Source organism: Scyliorhinus torazame, chromosome 17 (genome assembly GCF_047496885.1).
Source record: "Scyliorhinus torazame isolate Kashiwa2021f chromosome 17, sScyTor2.1, whole genome shotgun sequence".
Lineage (NCBI taxonomy): Eukaryota > Metazoa > Chordata > Chondrichthyes > Carcharhiniformes > Scyliorhinidae > Scyliorhinus > Scyliorhinus torazame.
Window position 1 is genome coordinate 9467545 of NC_092723.1, and position 21957 is coordinate 9489501.

Consider the following 21957-nt stretch of genomic DNA (forward strand, 5'->3'; position numbering starts at 1 on the left):
TTTGTCAGTTACAATTGCATTAATAGGGGCCATTGACATTTAATCATGTGATAAATTGTAACTTTCCCAAGTTTGACGTTACTTAAATTGGAAACAATATCTGTTTTTCCAACAAGGTCATCATGTTTGACATTTTCCATTGTTGAAAAACTTTTAATTACCTGTTATCCAAATCTGTAGACCACGGAATGGATTGATCCTGATGACTATAAAAGTAGCAACAACCAGAACCCATTCACTTTGGAATTTGACATTTCCTTGTGGTGTCCTTCAACTACTCGACGAGGCAAAAATGAAGTGGTTGCTCGTTGCACTTGCTTGCATTCAGCTCTCTGAATGTTTAGTCAGGTAAGATTTTTTTCTGTTATGAATTTAGAGTACCCAATTGTTTTATTCCAATTAAGGGGCAATTTAGCACGTCCAGTCCACCTACCCTGCACATCTTTTTGGTTTGTGGGGGTGAGAGCCACGCAGTCAGGGGGTGAATGTGCAAACTCAACTTGGACAGTGACCCGGGGCCGGGATCGAACCCAGGTCCTAGACGCGTGAGACAGCAGTACTAACCACTGTGCCACCGAGCTGCCCAGTCAGATATGAATTTGTGATTGCAGTCTTGGTTTTGAAGTTTGGATATGTGTTGAATGTACCCTCACAGAAGACGATAATGCTAGCAAAATACTTGGTGTTTGGTTTGAACGTTTCGATTATGTATCTCTCTCTTCCACCATTCGGAATATCGGAACAGGAGTGGGCCATTAACCCCTCGAGCTGGTTCTGCCAGTCAATGTGGGTGATGTCCATACAGCGGCCTTTGACTTATTCCCTTAGTACCTTTGGAGAACAAAAGTCGAACAATCTCAGATTTAAAATATATCATTGATCTAGCAGCCACGGCCAGTTGTGGAGAAGAGTTCCAAACGTCTACCACCCTTTGTGTGTCGAAGTGTTATCGACTTTCACTCCTGAAAGATTCAGCAGCTGTAATCTGTAGACTATTCCCTTAGACCGTGACACCTCAAACAACGGAACTGGTTTCTCTCTATCTACCCTATCTTTTCCCCTTAACATCCTGAAAGCTTTAATCAAGTTGCTTCTTAATCTTTTAAATTTGAGGGAATGAAACCCTGCTGTGTGCAAGGTCCTCTCATAATTAATCACGCGCAATGCAGCTGTCATTCTGGTATGTCTATGGTTATTGATGAAGGCCCCGCCTTCTCACCCTTGCCCCTCGCCCGAGGCGTGGTGACCCTCGGGTTAAACCTCCACCAGTCAGCTCTCCCCCTCAAAGGGGAAAGCAGCCTATGGTTATCTGGGACTGTGGTGACTTTGTCTACCTCTACCTATAACACTCCGGGTGTGAGGGATGTGAATAGCTTCACGAAGGCACCATAACACACAGCATTTAAACTAATAATAATCTTTATTGTCACAAGTAGGGTTACGCTAACACTGAAGTTACTGTGAAAAGCCCCTAGCCGCCACATACCGGTGCCTGTTCGGGTACACAGAGGGAGAATTCAGAATGCCCAATTCACCTAACAGCACGTCTTTCGAGACTTGTGGGAGGAAACCGGAGCATCCGGAGGAAACCCACGCAGACACGGGGAGAACGTGCAGACTCCGCACAGACAGTGACCCAAGCCGGGAATCGAACCTGGGACCCTGGAGCGGTGAAGCAACACTGCTACACATTGTGCCAATGTGCTGCCCATATCTATATAAAATCTATCTGTTCTAACTTCAGGTAGACACAAATGTGCTTTTGCAAACAAAGTCCACTTTGAGTTGGTGCTAGGGGAGTTCCCTGTGCAATGGAACTCTCAGTGGAGAACAGGATTGTTTTTCCTTTCTGCGCCAATCTGGTTTTTGAATTAATTAATAGATGCGGCCAATATTTATGAAATTTGTAATGTATATGGTGACAATTTTGATTGAATTATTACGGTACGTTTGCCCTTGTATGTCCTCAAAGAGCAGTACCTTAATGTGCACTAAGTCCTGAATGTAGCAGACATGGAATGAAGTGTTTACAGGGTTTTAGCAGACAATGAACTGGACAGAAAAATAAATTCAATAATAAATATCACATTGCACATCTCAATTCAGGAGAGATGTTATTTAAATGGAGATTGAACCCTTCTTGTCATCTATTTTCTGTGGAGAATCGGCACCATTGGCGCTGGCGTGGTTGGCGCGGCGCCGGTCGCGCGCCACTCCACGCGGCCGGCCCACCGATTCTCAGGCCGGGATGGGCCGAGCGCGTTGTGGACACACTGAGGTCCCGCCGGCGCCGTTCACACCTGCTCTCAGCCGGCGGGACCTCAGCGTGGAAGGGTCAGATGGGGGGGGGGGGGGGGGCGAGGGGGTCCGACCCCGGGGGGCCGGGGGGGCTCTGATGTGGTCTGGCCCGCGATCGGGGCCCACCGATCGGCAGGCCAGCCTCTCTGGCTGGCGGCCTCCTTTCCTACGCACCGGCCCCTGTAGCCCTGCGCCATGTTGCGTCAGGGTCGGCGCGTTGACGGAGACCACTGCGCATGCGTGGATCCCGCGGCGCCCCGTTAGCGCCGGGATCGGCAGCTGGAGCGGCGGGAACCACTCCAGCGCGGTGCTGGCCCCCTGTAGGGGCCAACATTTGTCCTGGCAGCGGCCCCTTTACGACGGCGTGGACACTGCCGTGGGATGAGAGAATCCCGTCCTATGGTCCAGCTGTGGCCTCACCAGAGTTCTATAGAACTCCAAAATTACCTCACTGCTTTTGTAATCTATGCCCCGATTGACAACGGTAAGTTGCCCATATGCCTTTTTCACCACCCCATTAACCTGCCCTTCTGCCTTCAGAGATCTATGGTCAAACACGCCACTGTCCCTTTTGTTCCTCAAAACCTCCCAGAGACATACCGATTGTTGAATATTCCTTGTCAAATTTCGCCTTCCAAAGTGCATCACTTCACACTTTTCAGGGTTAAAGTCCATCTGCCACTTAATCTGCCCATCTGGCCATCCCGTCTATATCCTCCTGTAACCCCAGACACTCATTCTCACTGTCAGCCACCTGGCCAATCCTTGTGTCATCCGCGAGCTTACTGATCTACCCCTCACATAGTCATCAATGTCATTTATATCAATAATGAATAATCGGGAAGCCAGGACAGATCCCTGGGGTACGTCCCTGGGCTCTGGCTTCCAGTCACTAAAGCAGCCGCCTGTCATCACCCACTGTCTACTGCAACTAAGCCAACTTTGGATCAGTTTGTATGTGTACCTTCATTCATCAATCTCTGGTTTTTGTAAATGCTTCTTTTGTTGACCAATGACAACATAGTACATAGATGATTATAGCTTGTACACATGAAACTGCAAGGTGTAGAAAAAGATATTTGGTTAATTTAGAAGGACGTATCTGCCTGAATGTTGATCCATTTGCATTCCGATCCTTGTAGAGTGAAACTATTTAAGGGTAAATCTGTCCGCGATGTCTTGGAGGAACGTGGTTTACTCGAAGAGTTTCTGAAAGAACACAAAGACAATCTCTACTCAAGATTCCGTGGAGCATCCAAGGGGCAGTCGTTGGGTTCAACAGATTCACTAGTAAACTACCTGGATGTAAGTAATCTGTACTCGTTTTAAAGAAGATCAGCATACAGAATAGAATTGAAACAGTCACATCCCGGTGGTTTTTATTGCATTCTGCCCTTTATTAATGCTGCCACGTGGATCTGAAACCGAAAAGTGCAGCAAGTGCTGAAGTTGGTTATTTTGCGATGGATATATATTAGCACAGCGCTGAGGGAGTGCTGCATTGTCAGGGATACCCTCTATTAGATTGGACATTAAGCCAGGACCATGTCTGCCCTGCCACATGGATGTAAACAATTCCAAGACACCTTTTTGATGCAGAGCAGGGGGGATCTACCCAACAGTTATCACTGTACCAAAGTTACTAATACAAATCTGCTGGCCATCACAGTGCTGTTTGTGGGATCGTGCTGTGCGCAGATTGGCTGGGCTGGGATCGGCCATGATTTTAATGAATGGTGGAGCAGGCCCGAGGGGCTGAATAGCTGACTTCTGCTCCTCATTCTCTTCATTGAGAAGTTACAGCTCAGAAGGAGGCCGTTCGGCCTATCTTGTCCATGCCAGCCTGAGGACACCCAGCTGCCCTTTCTAACCCCATCTTCCTGCACCCTGTCCACAGCCCTGTACCTTACAGCACTTGAGGTGCAGATCCAGGTAATTTTTAAAAGAGTTTAGGGTCTCTGCCTCCAACGCCAACCCGGGCAGCGAATTCCAGACTCCCACTATCCTCTGTGTAAAGAATTTTTCCTCATGTCCCCTCTACACCTTCTGCCTCTGATCTGGAATCTATGCCCCTGGTTCTAGAATTCTCCACGACGGAAAATAAATTAATCCTGTTCACTCTATCTCTTCCCCTCATAATTTTGTACACCTCAATTAAGTCACCCCCTCAGCCTTCTTTGTTCCAAGGATAGTAACCCACCATATCCAATCTCTCCTCATAGGTATTCTGGCCTGATGGCCATCATAGAACACAGAACATAGAACATAGAACATTACAGCGCAGTACAGGCCCTTCGGCCCTCGATGTTGCGCCGACCTGTGAAACCACTCTAAAGCCCATCTACACTATTCCCTTATCGTCCATATGTCTATCCAATGACCATTTGAATGCCCTTAGTGTTGGCGAGTCCACTACTGTTGTAGGCAGGGCATTCCACGCCCTTACTACTCTCTGAGTAAAGAACATACCTCTGACATCTGTCTTATATCTATCTCCCCTCAATTTAAAGCTATGTCCCCTCGTGCTAGACATCACCATCCGAGGAAAAAGGCTCTCACTGTCCACCCTATCCAATCCTCTGTTCATCTTGTATGCCTCAATTAAGTCACCTCTTAACCTTCTTCTCTCGAACAAAAACAGCCTCAAGTCCCTCAGCCTTTCCTCATAAGATCTTCCCTCCATACCAGGCAACATTCTGGTAAATCTCCTCTGCACCCTTTCCAATGCTTCCACATCCTTCCTATAATGCGGCGACCAGAATTGCACGCAATACTCCAAATGCGGCCGCACCAGAGTTTTGTACAACTGCAACATGACCTCATGGCACCGAAACTCAATCCCTCTACCAATAAAAGCTAACACACCGTATGCCTTCTTAACAACCCTCTCAACCTGGGTGCCAACTTTCAGGGATCTATGTACATGGACACCGAGATCTCTCTGCTCATCCACACTGCCAAGAATCTTACCATTAGCCCAGTACTCTGTCTTCCTGTTATTCCTTCCAAAATGAATCACCTCACACTTTTCTGCATTAAACTCCATTTGCCACCTCTCAGCCCAGCGCTGCAGCTTATCTATGTCCCTCTGTAACTTATAAAATCCTTCCGCACTGTCCACAACTCCACCGACTTCAGTGTCATCTGCAAATTTACTCACCCATCCTTCTACGCCCTCCTCCAGGTTATTTATAAAAATGACAAACAGCAGTGGCCCCAAAACAGATCCTTGTGGTACACCACTAGTAACTGGACTCCAGTCTGAACATTTCCCATCAACCACCACCCTTTGTCTTCTTCCAGCTAGCCAATTTCTGATCCAAACTGCTAAATCTCCCTGAATCCCATGCCTCCGTATTTTCTGCAGTAGCCTGCCGATTCTTACACCACAACAGTGACTCCACTTCATAGAGTACTTTACTGGGATAAGTGTTTCGGGATATCCTGAAGTTGTTCTATTTAAATACACAATTTATTTTCTCATTACCAGAATCATAGAACAGGTAATGAATCTGATTAATTCAGTTTCAAGATCTCTCATGAAATTGACGATAGCCACTCACCATTCCTACACATTTATGACAAAGTTTTTAAGCCGCCTCACTACGTGAACCTGTGGAATATTTGCTAAAAGTGGCAGCGCCATCTTTAAAAATCTTAGTTTGACATTTGAAAACCTAAGGAGTTTGTTTTAATTAAACACTGAGGACAGTAAAATTTTACCTAGTTGGATAATAAATGCAAAACTCGTCCCATTGTGGTTGGTTAGTATGCACAACTTAAATTATTCTTAGACAACCCAAAAGCTTAAGCAGGTCTGATCTGTAACGCATCTCAACTGTACTTTACTATCTGAGAAACAGACACATTCCTAATTATACGTTTTTCTTCTATTTTGCTGACAGCTGTCGTACTATGCACCAATCAGCGTTGGGACTCCACCTCAGAGTTTCATTGTCATCTTTGACACTGGCTCTTCAAACCTTTGGGTTCCATCGAATTACTGCTACAGTTATGCCTGCAGTAAGTACTTCCAGATAATAGCAGTTCTCACAATGGCACGTGTTGTCTTTTTTTGAACACATAACGGTTCACAGAAGCTTGAGGTGATACAGTTATTCTTCTTGACTGAGATTTGCTTCATTATGAGCTGATAGTTCAATTGTTAAACACTGAATCCCCACTTGGCTGGGTGGGAAACAGCTGATCGATGTGGTGGGGAAATTTGAAAAGAGCAACACAGAGAGCTCCTGTGAAGATGTCAGGATTCAGAAAGTGGCCCGGGGCAAGAGGAAGCAGTTGATTGGTTTGGGGAAAGGAGCAGCAGCGGGGGGAGAGGAGCAGCAGCGGGGAGAGAGGAGCAGCAGCGTGGGGAGAGGAGCAGCAGCGGGGGAAAGGAGCAGCAGCGGGGGGAAAGGAGCAGCAGCGGGGAGAGAGGAGCAGCAGCGGGGGAAAGGAGCAGCAGCGGGGCGAAAGGAGCAGCAGCGGGGAGAGAGGAGCAGCAGCGGGGGGAGAGGAGCAGCAGCGGGGAGAGAGGAGCAGCAGCGTGGGGAGAGGAGCAGCAGCGGGGGAAAGGAGCAGCAGCGGGGGGAGAGGAGCAGCAGCGCGAAGAGAGGAGCAGCAGCGGGGGGAGAGGAGCAGCAGCGGGGAGAGAGGAGCAGCAGCGTGGGGAGAGGAGCAGCAGCGGGGGGAGAGGAGCAGCAGCGTGGGGAGAGGAGCAGCAGCGGGGGGAGAGGAGCAGCAGCGGGGAGAGAGGAGCAGCAGCGGGGGGAGAGGAGCAGCAGCGGGGAGAGAGGAGCAGCAGCGGGGGGAGAGGAGCAGCAGCGGGGAGAGAGGAGCAGCAGCGGGGGGAGAGGAGCAGCAGCGGGGGGGAGAGAAGCAGCAGCGGGGGGAAAGGAGCAGCAGCGGGGGGAGAGGAGCAGCAGCGGGGAGAGAGGAGCAGCAGCGGTGAGAGAGGAGCAGCAGCGGGGAGAGAGGAGCAGCAGCGGGGGAAAGGAGCAGCAGCGGGCAGAGAGGAGCAGCAGCGGGGCGAGAGGAGCAGCAGCGGGGGGAGAGGAGCAGCAGCGGGGGGGAGAGAAGCAGCAGCGGGGGGAGAGGAGCAGCAGCGGGGAGAGAGGAGCAGCAGCGGGGAGAGAGGAGCAGCAGCGGGCAGAGAGGAGCAGCAGCGGGGGGAGAGGAGCAGCAGCGGGGGGAGAGGAGCAGCAGCGTGGAGAGAGGAGCAGCAGCGGGGAGAGAGGAGCAGCAGCGGGGGGAGAGGAGCAGCAGCGGGGGAAAAGGAGGAGCAGCGGGGAGAGAGGAGCAGCAGCGGGGGGAAAGGAGCAGCAGCGGGGAGAGAGGAGCAGCAGCGGGGGGAGAGGAGCAGCAGCGGGGGAAAAGGAGGAGCAGCGGGGAGAGAGGAGCAGCAGCGGGGGGAAAGGAGCAGCAGTGGGGAGAGAGGAGCAGCAGCGGGGGGAGAGGAGTAGCAGCGGGGGAGAGGAGCAGCAGTGGGGAGAGAGGAGCAGCAGCGGGGGGAGAGGAGCAGCAGCGCGGGGAGAGGAGCAGCAGCGGGGAGAGAGGAACAGCAGCGGGGAGAGAGGAGCAGCAGTGGGGAGAGAGGATCAGCAGCGGGGGGAGAGGAGCAGTAGCGCGGGGAGAGGAGCAGCAGCGGGGAGAGAGGAGCAGCAGCGGGGTGAGCAGGGGTGAGAGAAGCAGTGCTGACAGGGGTGATCACCCCAACCCAACTCCACCCACCCAAAAACTCATCCTTGACCCTGAGGCACAGCCCAAGAAGAAATCACCACAACCAATGCTAGCTTTTTATTCCGTATCTATTTTTAATGAATTGAATTTCAATTCCTCAGATGCTCTGCTGGGATTTGACCATAGCTCTGTACCATTAGTCCCGGCCAACTTGTTGTACTGAAATGAACCGAATCATCTACTGAAACTGAGTGGATACAATGTGCTTTTCTTGTAGGGGATCACACCAAGTTCATTCCAGAAGACTCCTCAACATTTCAGATGGGCGAAAAATCCATTTCCATTCAATATGACACAGGCAGCATGATTGGTATACTGGGATATGATACTGTCAGAGTAAGTCAAACTCGCTGATTACCCATCTCTGAGGGGCTCATTGCCCCAATTGAAGTCGCAGATTGTGTTTTTTAAATCTTTTGTTGGATGTGGACATCGCTGGTTAGGTCAACATTTATTGCCCATCCCTAATTGCCCTTGAGCACCTGACCAAGGGTCTACAAAACCGAAGAACAGCTTCCTGTCCTTTGTATTTCATCGTCCTTGAGTTATAATGAAATGAAAATGACTTGAAAATCGCTTATTATCCAAGTAGGCTTCAAATGAAGTTACTGTGAAAAGCCCCTAGTCGCCACAATCCGGAGCCTGTTCGGGGAGGCTGGTACGGGAATTGAACCGTGCTGCTGGCCTGCCTTGGTCTGCTTTCAAAGCCAGCGATTTAGCCCTGTGCTAAACCAGCCCCTTTTAGCCCCTTTTACACACCAGCAATCAATTGGCTTTTCTGATTGATTTTTGTACCTACCTACTGGCTTTTAATGATTTGTGTTGTTGGGCTCCTGAGGCACTCTCCTCGACCATTCTTAGTTCCTCATCATTTGGGAAATATTCTTTATCTTCTGCCAAAGGGACCTCACACATGCCCACATTGAACTCAGAATGGCCATTCACTTATTCTATTTGTGTTCCTTTGCAAGAATGACCTTCCATCTGCACTACGTGCTATCCCTGCTAACTTTATGTCATCAGCAGTCGTATACAATGCTCAATTCCTTCATCTGGGTCATTTTTGTAAGGGGGCAACGAAGAATCCACACCGCGTTTTCGAGAGAAACATCACTTATTTTATTTAACACGTTAACTATTGTGTACAGCTGCAGTAGTCCCCTACTGGGCCTTCTGTAGTCGGTGCCTAACGGGCCGACTCTATTTGTACAAAGACACATGGTGTCCGCTGTCCCCTTATCGAGGGAGCTCATATTCTACAAGCTCCACGGGACGGTCGATCATCCCAACCCCGTGAAACCCATGTGGGTTATAACAGTCATGAATAAACACGGCAAAAAACTGAGGTCCCAGAGCAGATCCCTACCACATTCCACCTTCCACATACATATCCTTTATCTCCACTCTCTGCATCCCACCTCCCAAACCATTTCTAACCAAAGCCCCATCTCCATCTCCAAAGAGTGGTCTTACTTTTGCCAATAATCATTTGTTTGGAACGTTATCCAATGTCTTTTGAGGTGCCTCTGATGTAAAACCTCCATGGACGTTCCTTTGTCTACCCTTATGGGTGACCATAAAACGCATCCTATCGGGCTGCAGCACAGCCTGGTATGGCAACTGCTCAGCCCAGGACAGCAAGAAACTTCAGAGAGTCATGAACACCACCCAGTCCATCACACAAACCTGCCTCCCATCCATTGACTCCATCTACACCTCCCGCTGCCTGGGGAAAGCGGGCAGCATAATTAAAGACTCTTCCCACCCGGCTTACTCGCTCTTCCAACTTCTTTTTGCAGGAGATACAGAAGTCTGAGAACACACTTGAACAGACTCAAAAACAACTTCTTCCCCGCCGTTACCAGACTCCTTAATGATCCTCTTATAGACTGACCTCATTAACACTACACCCTGTATGCTTCACCTGATGCTGGTGCTTATGTAGTTACATTGTGTATCTTGTGTTGCCCTATTATGTATTTTCTTTTATTCCCTTTTCTTCCCATGTACTTAATGATCTGTTGAGCTGCTCGCAGAAAAATACTTTTCACTGTACCTCGGTACACGTGACAATAAACAAATCCAATCCAATCCAATCTAATCCTACTCAAAAGATTCGGCAGGTTTAGACAGACATGCCCAACCTTTAATAGAGTCACATTGGCTCTCTCTGTCCAGTTTATATTTGTTTAAGTGCTGGGTCCACGCACCATAGTGACAGACAGTAACTGGGTGCACTTCGAAAGTAACTCATTCGCTGTGAAACATTTTGGGATATCTAAACAATGTCTGAAGATGCAGCATGAGAAGAAGTTTACTGGGGCAGCACAGTACATTCATCATAGAACATAGAACAGTACAGCACAGAACAGGCCCTTCGGCCCTCGATGTTGTGCCGAGCAGTGTCCAAAACCAAGATCAAGCTATCCCACTCCCTGTCATTCTGGTGTGCTCTAAACGCTAACACACTATAGGCCTTCTTCACGACTCTATCCACTTGAGTAGCAACCTTCAGAGATCTGTGGACATGAACCCCAAGATCCCTCTGTTCCTCCACATTCCTCAGAACCCTGCCGTTGACCCTGTAATCCGCAATCAAATTTTTTCTACCAAAATAAATCACCTCGCACTTATCAGGGTTAAACTCCATCTGCCATTTTTCGGCCCAGCTCTGCATCCTATCAATGTCTCCTTGCAGCCTACAACAGCCCTCCACCTCATCCACTACTACACCAATCTTGGTGTCATCAGCAAATTATCCAATAACCGCTTGAAAGTTCCAAAAGTGTCCGACTCCACTATCACAGCAGGCAGTCCATTCCACACCCTAACCACTCTCTGAGTAAAGAAACTACCTCGGACATCCCTCATATATCTCCCACCTTGAATCTTATAGTTATGCCTCCTTGTAACAGCTACATCCACCCGAGGAAATAGTCTCTGAACGTCCACTCTATCTATCCCCCTCATCATCTTATAAACCTCTATTAAGTCGCCTCTCATCCTCTTCCGCTCCAAAAAGAAAAGCCCTAGCTCCCTCAATCTTTCCTCATAAGACCTGTCCTGCAAACCAGGCAGCATCCTGGTAAATCTCCTTTGCACCCTTTCCAATGCTTCCACATCCTTCCTATAGTGAGGTGACCAGAACTGCACACTATACTCCAAATGTGGTCTCATTAGGGTCACTAGGCAGTATAACCCCGTGGCTCTTAACCTCTAGCCCCCTGTTGATAAACACTAACACACTATAGGCCTTCTTCACGGCTCTATCCACTTGAGTGGCAACCTTCAGAGATCTGTGGACATGAACCCCAAGATCCCTCTGTTCCTCCACATTCCTCAGAACCCTGCCATTGACCCTGTAATCAAATTTTTTCTACCAAAATGAATCACCTCGCACTTATCAGGGTTAAACTCCATCTGCCATTTTTCGGCCCAGCTCTGCATCCTATTAATGTCCCTTTGCAGCCTACAACAGCCCTCCACCTCATCCACTGCTCCACCAATCTTGGTGTCATCAGCAAATTTACTGACCCACCCTTCAGCCCCCTCCTCCAAGTCATTGATAAAAATCACAAATAGCAGAGGACCCAGCACTGATCCCTGTGGTACACCGCTGGTGACTGGTCTCCAGTCTGAAAATTGTCCATCCACCACCACCCTCTGTCTTCTATGTGATAGCCAGTTACTTATCCAATTGGCCAAATTTCCCTCTATCCCACACCTCCTTACTTTCTTCATGAGCCGACCATGGGGAAACTTATCAAATGCCTTACTAAAATCCTTGTATACGACATCAACTGCTCAACCTTCATCTACACACTTAGTTGTGCAGTGGTTAGCACCGCTGCCTCATGGCATGAGGTCCCAGGTTCGATCACGGCTCTGGGTCACTGTCCGTGTGGAGTTTGCACATTCCCCCCATGTTTGTGTGGGTTTTGCCCCCAGAAGCAAAGAAGTGCAGGTTATGTGGATTGGCCATGATAAATTGCCCCTTTATTAGAAAAAATTAATTGGGTATTCTAAATTTATTAAAAAAGAAGAAATTTTCTCTTCTTCTTTAATTTGCACACATTGTCAAGTCCACAATCTTTGTCACGTTGACCCACTCGAACTCTTGAGGCTAGTGTAATAGCATGTAATTAGAATTGCCGAATTCAGTGCAACTGCCAACTATGGGTGCACACCTGACCCATGTGGTCAGGAACTCCGATGCCCACCTGGGAGTTTGGAAGGTTATCCGCGTTCGCCCTGACATCTTCTCCATATGTTGTGGGACAAAAGCCAGTCGGAGTCCAGAAATGTTTAAAGTCAGAAAATCGTTTATTTCCAGTGTGCAAGGGAAAGATTCAAGTCACAAAATCTCTCACTGAGCAGTTGCAATAACATACATGTATACACAATACAGCTTTGTGTGGGTGCGTGCCAAAGCTTATTTTGACTGCTCACGGCCTTCAATGTGTCCCCATTGAGCACATCCCATCATATTCTCACAGCTCGTGGGAAAGTGCGAAATGTTAAAAATAAACAAAAACAGCTACAGTAACGTCATCTCTAACAAAACACCTCAGGAATAATGAGCCAGGCGTGTAAGATAAAGCTCATGGAAAAATACAGCAAAAGAAACAGCTTTAAAAAATGTATCTCACTTTATAACTCAAAGTAATTGTGCTAACCCTTTATTTCTCACACCACATATCTTCCTCTGCTCCTGGAGGAAGACACAATGTTCCGGAAACTCTTTAAAAACTCTTCAGTGGGATGGGTTAGTGGGGCCCACATCTGCCCATTTAGAGACTGCAGTGCCTCACCTCACTAGATACATTAGTGCCCAATGACTGAGACATTGCAGCAGAAACTTTCAGAACAGAGTGTTTATATCCCTATCTTCACATTCCGAAGACATTCACCCAGTGAGGAGCAGCCGGAGGCTCGATACCTTCCAAGGGCAATTTTAAACAGCAGAGACCAAGAAACTGGCAATACCCTAATGTGTTCATATGTTAACTTGACCTTCTTACAGGACGACCGACTGTAAATATTTAAACTGTCTTCTTTTCGATTAGGTCGGCAACATTGATATCACCCACCAAGAATTTGGTTTAAGTATCACTGAGCCTGGCAATTTCCTTTACTATGCTAAATTTGATGGAATTCTGGGAATGGGATATCCAAATTATGCCGTATCAGGTGCCACAACTGTTTTCGATAACATGATGTCCAAGCATCTGGTGGAGCGGCCTCTGTTTTCCTTTTACCTGACCAGGTGAAGTATTTTTTAACATTCACTAATTAATCTCTTCATCAAGAGCATCTAACATAACCTGCACCAAACTTGCCCTTTTCTTCAACCTCTCTTTATCAACACCTGGATTTTTCTCTGGCATAATTCAATATGCGATACAGCATTGGGAAATTAAGTAAAGTAAGAATGGGATGCCTGTAGACAGAACTCCACTCCCCATCTGCACTGCAGCAAAGTTTCTTCCAGCTCCCTGCCCCATCTGACAGGGATTTTAGCCACCTGACTGTCCGCCACTCCGTGTATTCAAATGATGGTGGGAGAGGCCAGGGTCAGGGAAACCAGCCAATTTCCCTCCGTTCTGCTTTGGGACCATCACCAACAGGGGATCCAGATGTGGCAGCAGTACATCATGGGGCAGAAATAGGAAGCAATAAAAGCTCTGTTGGCAGTGTGAGGGCTAGCAGTGGTCATCGCTACGTCCCTTTAAGCTCATTGTTTCTCCTGGAGGGCCACAGCTCATGGAAAGCCTCACTTGGAAAAAAAATTTGATGTCTTTGAATTGCTTCTGCCCCCTTTAAGAATCCTCTTCTGTTCTGCTCCAGTTTTCCTCCCTGGCTTTGCTCTGACAATCATTCCTTGGCCCATCCTGCCACCCTAGGCAGTGAACCCACTCTAGATTTGATTCCAGCCCTGTAGACTTTAATGAATAGAATCACATGCAGCATAGAAAGAGGCCATTCGGCCCATTGTGCTTGTGCTAGCGCTTTGAAGGAACTATCCAATTAGTCTTACTCCCCTGCCCATCCACCATAACCCTTTTCCCAACATATGCCCAACTCCCTTTTGCAATTTACTCTTGAATCCGCTTCCATTTTCTGCCCAGGCTGTTCCCCATTCCCGATCGCAACAACAAATCAAATAAATCTGACTAGATCACGATGCAAACATTTAAAACCATGTGGATTCACACTGCTGTGGTAGGATATAGTTGCGCCCTACTCTTTAGTTACCACATTCTCTAGACTTTACAGCCAACTTTCCAGCAGGTTAACAACTATTTTCAGGCACATATTTGACAAAAGGCTAATATGATGTGATCGTAGAAGCTGACAGAAATTCTGCACCTGCACAATTCCAGATTTAATTCATTTTTAACCTTGGATTTACAGAGAGAATGGTCAGTCTGGAAGTGAAGTTATATTTGGTGGAGTTGATCCAAACCATTTCACAGGTCAAATTAACTGGGTTCCCGTCACCGTACAAGGATACTGGCAAATCCGTCTGGACGGGTAAGTTAATGCCTATTAACAAATGTTACATGTTCAAGATAGAATTCAGCTGCAAAGATGTGTTTGGTGCCGGAATAATTCATAAAGAGATTAATGTTGCACAGTGCTTGCTGGGTAGTTTAACATTACAGCCGTGTCAAAGAGAAATATCAGGAATCAGCTGGGAAATGCATAATCCAGAGTTACTCAGGTTCAAAGCAAGAGAAGCTCACTTGGCCTGTACTCCCTGCTCCATTGTGCTCTCATGGTCTTCTGCCCCATACCTCCTGATGATTCTCTACATCTTCCCTATCCACCTGATTGGAAGATCACGCAGCATGATCAGTACTTCTCTCACCCTAAACCCCGCCCCCTCTACTCAACAGATATTGATCCAACTGCTTGTAAATTAATGTTGGGGCTGCTTGAATACAAGTCAACTGGAACCAGGTTTGTTGTGCACTTTACCCATACTGCAACATCCAAAGGCATTCTCAAGGTTAAACAGTGGATGAAGCGGGGATTAAGGATTGGATTGGATTTGTTTACTGTCACGTGTACCGAGGTACAGTGAAGAGTATTTTCCTGCGGGCAGCTCAAACAGATCATTAAGTACATGAAAATAAAAGAAAAGAAAAAGAAAATACAGAATAGGGCAACAAAAGGTACTCAATATCCATAAGAGGATCATTTAGGAGTCTGGTAACAGTGGGGATGAAGCTGTTTTTGAGTCTGTTCGTGCGTGTTCTCAGACTTTTGTATCTCCTGCCCGATGGAAGAAGTTGGAAGAGTGAGTAAGCCGGGTGGGAGGGGTCTTTGATTATGCTGCTCGCTTTCCCGAGGCAGCGAGAGGAGTAGATGGAGTCAATGGATGGAAGGCAGGTTCGTGTGATGGACTGGGCTGTGTTCACGACTCTCTGAAGTTTCTTGCGGTCTTGGGCTGAGCAGTTGCCATACTAGGCTGTGATGCAGCCAGATAGGATGCTTTTTTTGGTGCTTCTGTACAAGTTGGTAAGAGTTAATGTGGACATGCCGAATTTCCTTAGTTTCCTGAGGAAGTATAGGCGCTGTTGTGCTTTCTTGGTGGTAGCATCGACGTGGGTGGACCAGGACAGATTTTTGGAGATGTGTACCCCTAGGAATTTGAAACTGCTAACCATCTTCACCCATTGATGCTGACAGGGGTGTGTACAGTACTTTGCTTCCTGAAGTCAATGACCAGCTCTTTAGTTTTGCGTGCATTGAGGGATAGATTGTTGTCGTTGCATCACTCCACTAGGTTCTCTATCTCCCGCCTGTATTCTGACTCGTCGTTATTCGAGATCCGGCCCAATTTAGGCGTGTCATCAGCAAATTGTAGATGGAGTTGGAATCAAATTTTGCTGCGCAATCGTGTGTGTATAGGGAGTAGAGTAGGGGGCTAAGTAAGCAGCCTTGCGCGGCCCCCATATTGAGGACAATTGTGGAGGAGGAGTTGTTGTTTATCCTTACTGACTGTGGTCAATGGGTCAGAAAGTCGAGGATCCAGTTGCAGAGTGAGGAGCCAAGTCCTAGGTTTTGGAGCTTTGATATGAGCTTGGTTGGGATTATGGTGTTCAAGGCGGAGCTGTAGTCAATAAATGGGAGTTGTTGTTGTCGAGATGCTCTCGGGATGAGGGAGATGGCATTTGCTGGGGACCGGTTGCGAATTGCAGTGGATCAAGGCGTCTTGAGATGCGCTTCATGATCAAGCTCTCGAAGCACTTTGTCACGACTGATGTCAGGGTCACCGGACGGTAGTCACTGAGGCATGGGAATGCAAAGAGGGAAGTAAACTAAAGGCACAGTTAAAGAATTGAGTTTTGATGAGACTTTTGAGGATGAAGAAAGTTTTGAAACAGAATTCCCAGCGAAAAAGAAACCTACATAGACTAGCCCCATAGAACCAACAAAGAATGCAGAGTAATTGGGAGACAGAGCTGACAGCAAGTGATGTTATTTAGAGTTGGAGAAGATCACAATGATTGAGGTAAGCAAGCCAGTTGAGGAATATGAACAGGAAGAGGGAGGTTTTGAAGCCAATGCACTGGATGACAGAGAGTCGAATGCAAACCAGGACAGTGGGAATCAACATACATTGACCTGGAAAAACATTGCAAGACAATAGTTGAAAATGTACTAAAGACAGAGCAGCCAGACTGAGAGATTTAAAAATACAATCCGAATGCTATGTTTTACATTTACCGCACGTATAATAACCATCTTGATGTACAATGCACACATTTGCACACATTAATCTCAGTTGTCAATTAGATTTCCAAAATAGGTCACCTAACTATGAATGTCCTTTTGCTTCCTAGTGTGAAACTAAATGGCCAGGTGGTGGCTTGCCAAAGTGGTTGTCAGGCCATTGTCGATACTGGAACCTCTCTGATCGTTGGACCTACCGCACCTATTCAGAAAATACTGCGTGCGATTGGCGCTGGCCCAGAAAATGATTCATGGGTAACTTGCACTGTATTTTATCATGGGAAGGAGATAATTTCATCTCAAATCTTAAAGTACAGAAGTTCCTTATATTAAAGGAGGTTCAGATGCATTGATAACGATATTTTACACTTATGCTACAATTAAGTAAATTCTCAGAGCTAACGTTTGGTCAATAATTCAATTTAAACATAGATGAGAGCTGCTCCTTCAGATTATATCACTGTTAACTTCTTCTTTCTCTGTTCTACAGTATTACGTCTACTGCAATACTGTGTCCAGCATGCCCGATGTGACATTCGTCATCAATGGAATTGACTATCCCATTTCTTCTTCTGCTTATGTGCTCAAGGTATGTTTTAACCCTTAGGCTGCCGGAATTTCCACAGGCCCGTACACCATCTCAGGGTTACTGGTTTTAGAACAGGTTTCAGTGCAATGGCATGGCCCAGTTTTTACACTGAGCCCTAACATCAGCAGACTCTGTGAGTAATGAAAAAGATGAAAATCGCTTATTGTCACAAGTAGGCTTCAAATTAAGTTACTGTGAAAAACCCCTAGTCGCCACATTCCGGCGCCTGTTCAGGGAGGCTGTTACGGGAATTAAACCGTGCTGCTGGCCTGCCTTGGTCTGCTTTCAAAGCCAGCGATTTAGCCCTGTGCTAAACAGCCTCTGTTCAGGAACAGCCTAATGTTCAGGAACAGTGGGCGGGATTCTCCAGTCTCCGACGCCGAAATCGCGTTCGATGATCGGCTGGAGAATCCATGGTGCGCCAAAATCACGGGTGTCGCCTCTTTTCCGATGCTCCGCTCCGACCAAAAACGACGTACTCTGGGAGTACACCGCACGCCGTCGGGACCGCCTCAGGTTGTTACCCGAGGCCCACCCCCCCGATCCTTCGCCCCCGATGGGCCACCTTCCTGCCATCATCGGTCCTGTGTGGCATTTATTTTCGGGAACTCGGCATAGCAGCTGCGGACTAAGTCCAGCGCCGCCACAGTCGGAGGGGGCGTTGGCGGGTGCTGGGGCAATGGTGGGATTGGTTCGAGGCTGGCGGGCCTGGCCAAAGGGGGGGGTCACTATTTGGCAGGCCGGGTCACTGCGCGGCTGACGCCGTGTTGCACGGTGCGACCGCTGCCCTGCGCATGCGCGGCCATGGGCCCGGCAATTCTCCGGCCGTATCCACAGCTAGATCCGGGTGCTCTGTGTACCTGCTAGCCCCCCGCCAGTCAGAGGATCGGTGGCCATTTTGCGCCGTTTGTTCGGTCGTTAAAAAGCCACCGCTCTCACGCTGGCGTCAGCGCTTAGTCTCAGAATCGGAGAATCCAGCCCAGTGTGCTTTTAAAAAAATATATTTTTATTTAAACCAGAACATATATGAAGATAAACACAGAATTATTCAACAAACATAACGCACTCCCCACAGTGTCATGATATTCAGGTGAACATCACAGCACATACATACACACATAATGATGGACAGATCAACGGACCAATCAACACACAAAACACAACAGCCAATCACGGACAAGAGCATACACAGTACAAAGCAGGGAACACGACACTTCCTGGGCACTCGAGCAGGAGAGGGCTCAGGGCACAGACCTCATTGCCAGCCACTCAGAGGTTCACCATGTGCTGAATACCAGAGTTTAATATGTTAATAGTTCATTGAAATAAAACTGCGTTGTACCATTCGCAACCGTGTTGGTTCGTCTGTGTATCAGAGTACCCAACACTTCACACAGTTTGACATTATTTTGTTGTTTTCTCCCCCTAACACCACCCCCCATCCTTCCTCCCCACTCTCCCTCCCCCCTCCCCACACACTGGCAACAAACAAGTCCTCAAACAGGCACAAGAACAACTTCCATTGTGGCCAGAACACCAACACCACCCCCACCACCCACCCCCTCCTCCAGCCCCCAGCCCCCGCCCAGTCCCCTCCCAGCCCCTCAGGGAGAACATAATCTTTTCTAATTCAAGGAATTCTGCTACGTCTCCCAGCCACGTTGACCCCCCCAGTGGCTGCACCGACCTCCAATCCAATAGAATTGGCCGCCGGACACAGTGCAGCGTAGTAACCATGAGGGGGAGCTCAGGCTGATTTGTTCTCCCACCACATAACATCGGGGAGTTCTGACTGAACCTTTCCCCCAGTTACTAACACATCTGCCCTGAGAATGAGAATCTCCTCCTGTTCTTCCCCAAATCGGGCCCTCACCCATGTCACTCCTTGAAGCAGCATCGGCAACAAAATGATCATAGAAATCATGGAATTTACAGTGCTGAAGGAGGCCATTCAGCCCATCTAGTCTGCACCGGCATCTGGAAAGAGCACCACACCTCTACCCCTTCGCCGTAACCCAGTAACCCCACCCAACCTTTTTTGAACACTAAGGGCAAGTTATCATGGCCAATACTCCTAACCCGCACATCTTTGGACTGTGGGAGGAAACCGGAGCACCCGGAGGAAACCCACGCACACACGGGGAAAACGTGCAGACTCCGCACAGACAGTGACCCAAGCTGGGAATCGAACCTGGGACCCTGGAGCTGCGAAGCAACAGTGCGAACCAATGTGCTACCATGCCGCCGTGATGAACTGTTCATTCATCCATATGGCAAACGTGCAACATGGTGATGTGAATATTTTCAACAGTGGCGCGGTGGTGCAGTGGTTAGCACTGCTGCCTTTGGCGCTGAGGATCCGGGTTCACTCCCGGCTCTGGGTCACTGTCTGTGTGGAGTTTGCACAGTATTCCTGTGCCTGCGTGTGTTTCACCCACACAGTCCAAAGATGTGCAGGTTAGATGGATTGGCCGTGCTAAATTGCTCCTTAATTGGAAAAACAAATTGGGTCTCTAAATTAATTTTTTTAAAGTGAAGGTTTTCTGCTGGATTTTCTCTTACCACAGACTCTTTCCCTTCAAATTAATCCATTGTGCAAAGTGCTTTGGTCTTTTTTCCAAGGAAACATCAGGGTGTTCTGCTCATCATGAGGTTTGGGGCAGTTACTTTGTTTCCTATCTGCCAATTAAGTATGGTTGTATGTAACGCAATATGTTTGCGTATAATACCATATTCTGCAAAAGCAAATGTAATCTGAGAAGCAACAAATGTAGGAAAATCTGCTGATTTATTCTTTAATACTTTACTTGCAGAAAACATACCAAGGAAAGAACTATTGTGTGAGTGGATTTGAGAACATGAATGACAACCTCTGGATTCTTGGAGATGTTTTCATTGGAGTCTACTATTCCATTTTTGACCGAGGTGGCAACCAAATGGGTTTTGCCAAGGCTGTCTAATTTATTCATCCATGACGTCGTTTAAGTTGCTTCTTTTTCCTCGCCCCAAATCACAACTACGAACATCGCCTGAATTCCTCACAATTTTCAAATGCAATGGCCAACACAGTAGCAGCAAAATGGTTAAAAATATTATGAGTAATGATTTGTACAGGTGAAGATGATATTTGTTATTAAGCCAACAAGATAAAGGTTTCCTGTTTAGCAGTGCAGCGCTGTACTTTGCAAATGATTATTGGAAAGGATTATTGAAAATGAACATTAAAGTATCAGAAATGCATTAATAGCTCTGATCTCTTTTTATGATACGGGTATTGGAGGTGAATGAGATGCCGCCCAGTTTCTGCTTGGATTAGACACGTGTCTGAGGCTGGATTCTCTGCACCCCGATGGGGAAATCGCGTTCGGCGACGGGGCAGAGAATCCCATTTCCCTCATGAAATCGGGAACGGCACTGTTCTCCGCACCCCGAATCACACGTACTCGAGGAGTACGCCACGCAGAGTATCCAGCACCTGGGGCCATTGCCAGGTCCCGCCCCGCTATTCTCCGCCCCTGACCGGCCGATTTCCTGACGGCGTAATTCTACCGTGGTCCTGCCACCACAGTCGGGGACGGGCCGATCGGAGGGTAGGGGGGGGGGGGGGCATCATTCGGGACGGGGCTTTTAATGTGCGGGCAGAGCGGGTCGGGCACGCGGCCGATCAGCGGCACTATTCCCGTGGTCCATGTCTGCGGTCTGCGGTCTGAGTCCGCCATGGAGCACGGCGCGGCCACTAGAGTCTGCCGCCGTGCGCATGCGCGGCCTCTGACTGGGAAGTGCGGGGGCCGTATCGGCAGCTGGAGCTGCGAGCTCCACGACAGCTGCCTGCCAGCCCCCTGCAGGGCTGTGAATCTGTGACCTTTTGATGTCAGTTTTTCCTGGAATAGGGATCATCCCCTCCAGGGCCTAAAGGAACCCCCTGCACAGACCACAGTGTGTGTGTGGCTGAGTGTGTGTGGCTGAGTGTGTGTGGCTGAGTGTGTGTGGCTGAGTGTGTGTGTGGTTGTCTATTCATGCTCTAGTTACTGACTGATCTGCCGCGTGTTTCTAAGATTTATTGTCTTTCTTTGAAATTAATAGCACTTCTTTGTTGTCTAAATTGTCTTGTTAAAAAGGTGAAGTCACGGGTTTACAGAGTAGGCTGGATTCTCTTAGTTACGAAGATGGACTCTTTTATTAAAATATTTTATTCAGGCATTTTCATAAAAACAAAGCAAAGCAGAAGAAAAATGGTACAAAGTGTAAATAACCAACACCCATTCCCCCCCCCCCCACCCCCGCTCCGCACCATCACCCCCTTTCTCCATCCTGCCTTCCCCATTTTCAACCCCTTACCTCCCTCCATCCCCTCCGCCCTTACTGACCCCTCAATCCTCCTTAAAGAACGGCTTCCACCTCCGAGCGAACCCATCAGCCGACCCCCTCAAGACCAACTTGACCTTCATTGTAGTAGTTCATTATATTCGCAATGCCCCCCCCCCACCTCACACCCCACCTCACACCCACACCAAAAAAGCCCTCCTGACCCGCGGGGTCTTCCGCGCCCACACAAACCCAGAAATCAACGCATTGACCTTTTTAAAGAA

The 21957-nt window shown here is 48.0% G+C and overlaps 1 protein-coding gene across 1 annotated transcript; it reads left to right on the top strand.

The window, feature by feature from the left end:
• Positions 1 to 220: 220 nt before the first annotated feature.
• LOC140393697 (pepsin A-3-like) lies at positions 221 to 20606 on the top strand. Its single transcript, XM_072479992.1, has 9 exons — positions 221 to 348; positions 3441 to 3603; positions 6204 to 6321; positions 8255 to 8373; positions 13104 to 13303; positions 14452 to 14571; positions 16890 to 17034; positions 17270 to 17368; positions 20182 to 20606. The coding sequence occupies exons 1-9, from the start codon at positions 293 to 295 to the stop codon at positions 20326 to 20328; spliced, it is 1167 nt and encodes a 388-aa protein (XP_072336093.1). The 5' UTR covers positions 221 to 292; the 3' UTR covers positions 20329 to 20606.
• The last annotated feature ends 1351 nt before the right edge of the window (positions 20607 to 21957 follow it).

Bases quoted from the DNA above. Each gene is read 5' to 3' on its own strand.
- LOC140393697 (XM_072479992.1), top strand. From the start codon at position 293: ATGAAGTGGTTGCTCGTTGCACTTGCTTGCATTCAGCTCTCTGAATGT. The intron at 14,572-16,889 runs GTAAGTTAATGC...TTTGCTTCCTAG, and splicing joins TGGCAAATCCGTCTGGACGG to TGTGAAACTAAATGGCCAGG. The intron at 17,035-17,269 runs GTAACTTGCACT...TCTGTTCTACAG, and splicing joins GCCCAGAAAATGATTCATGG to TATTACGTCTACTGCAATAC.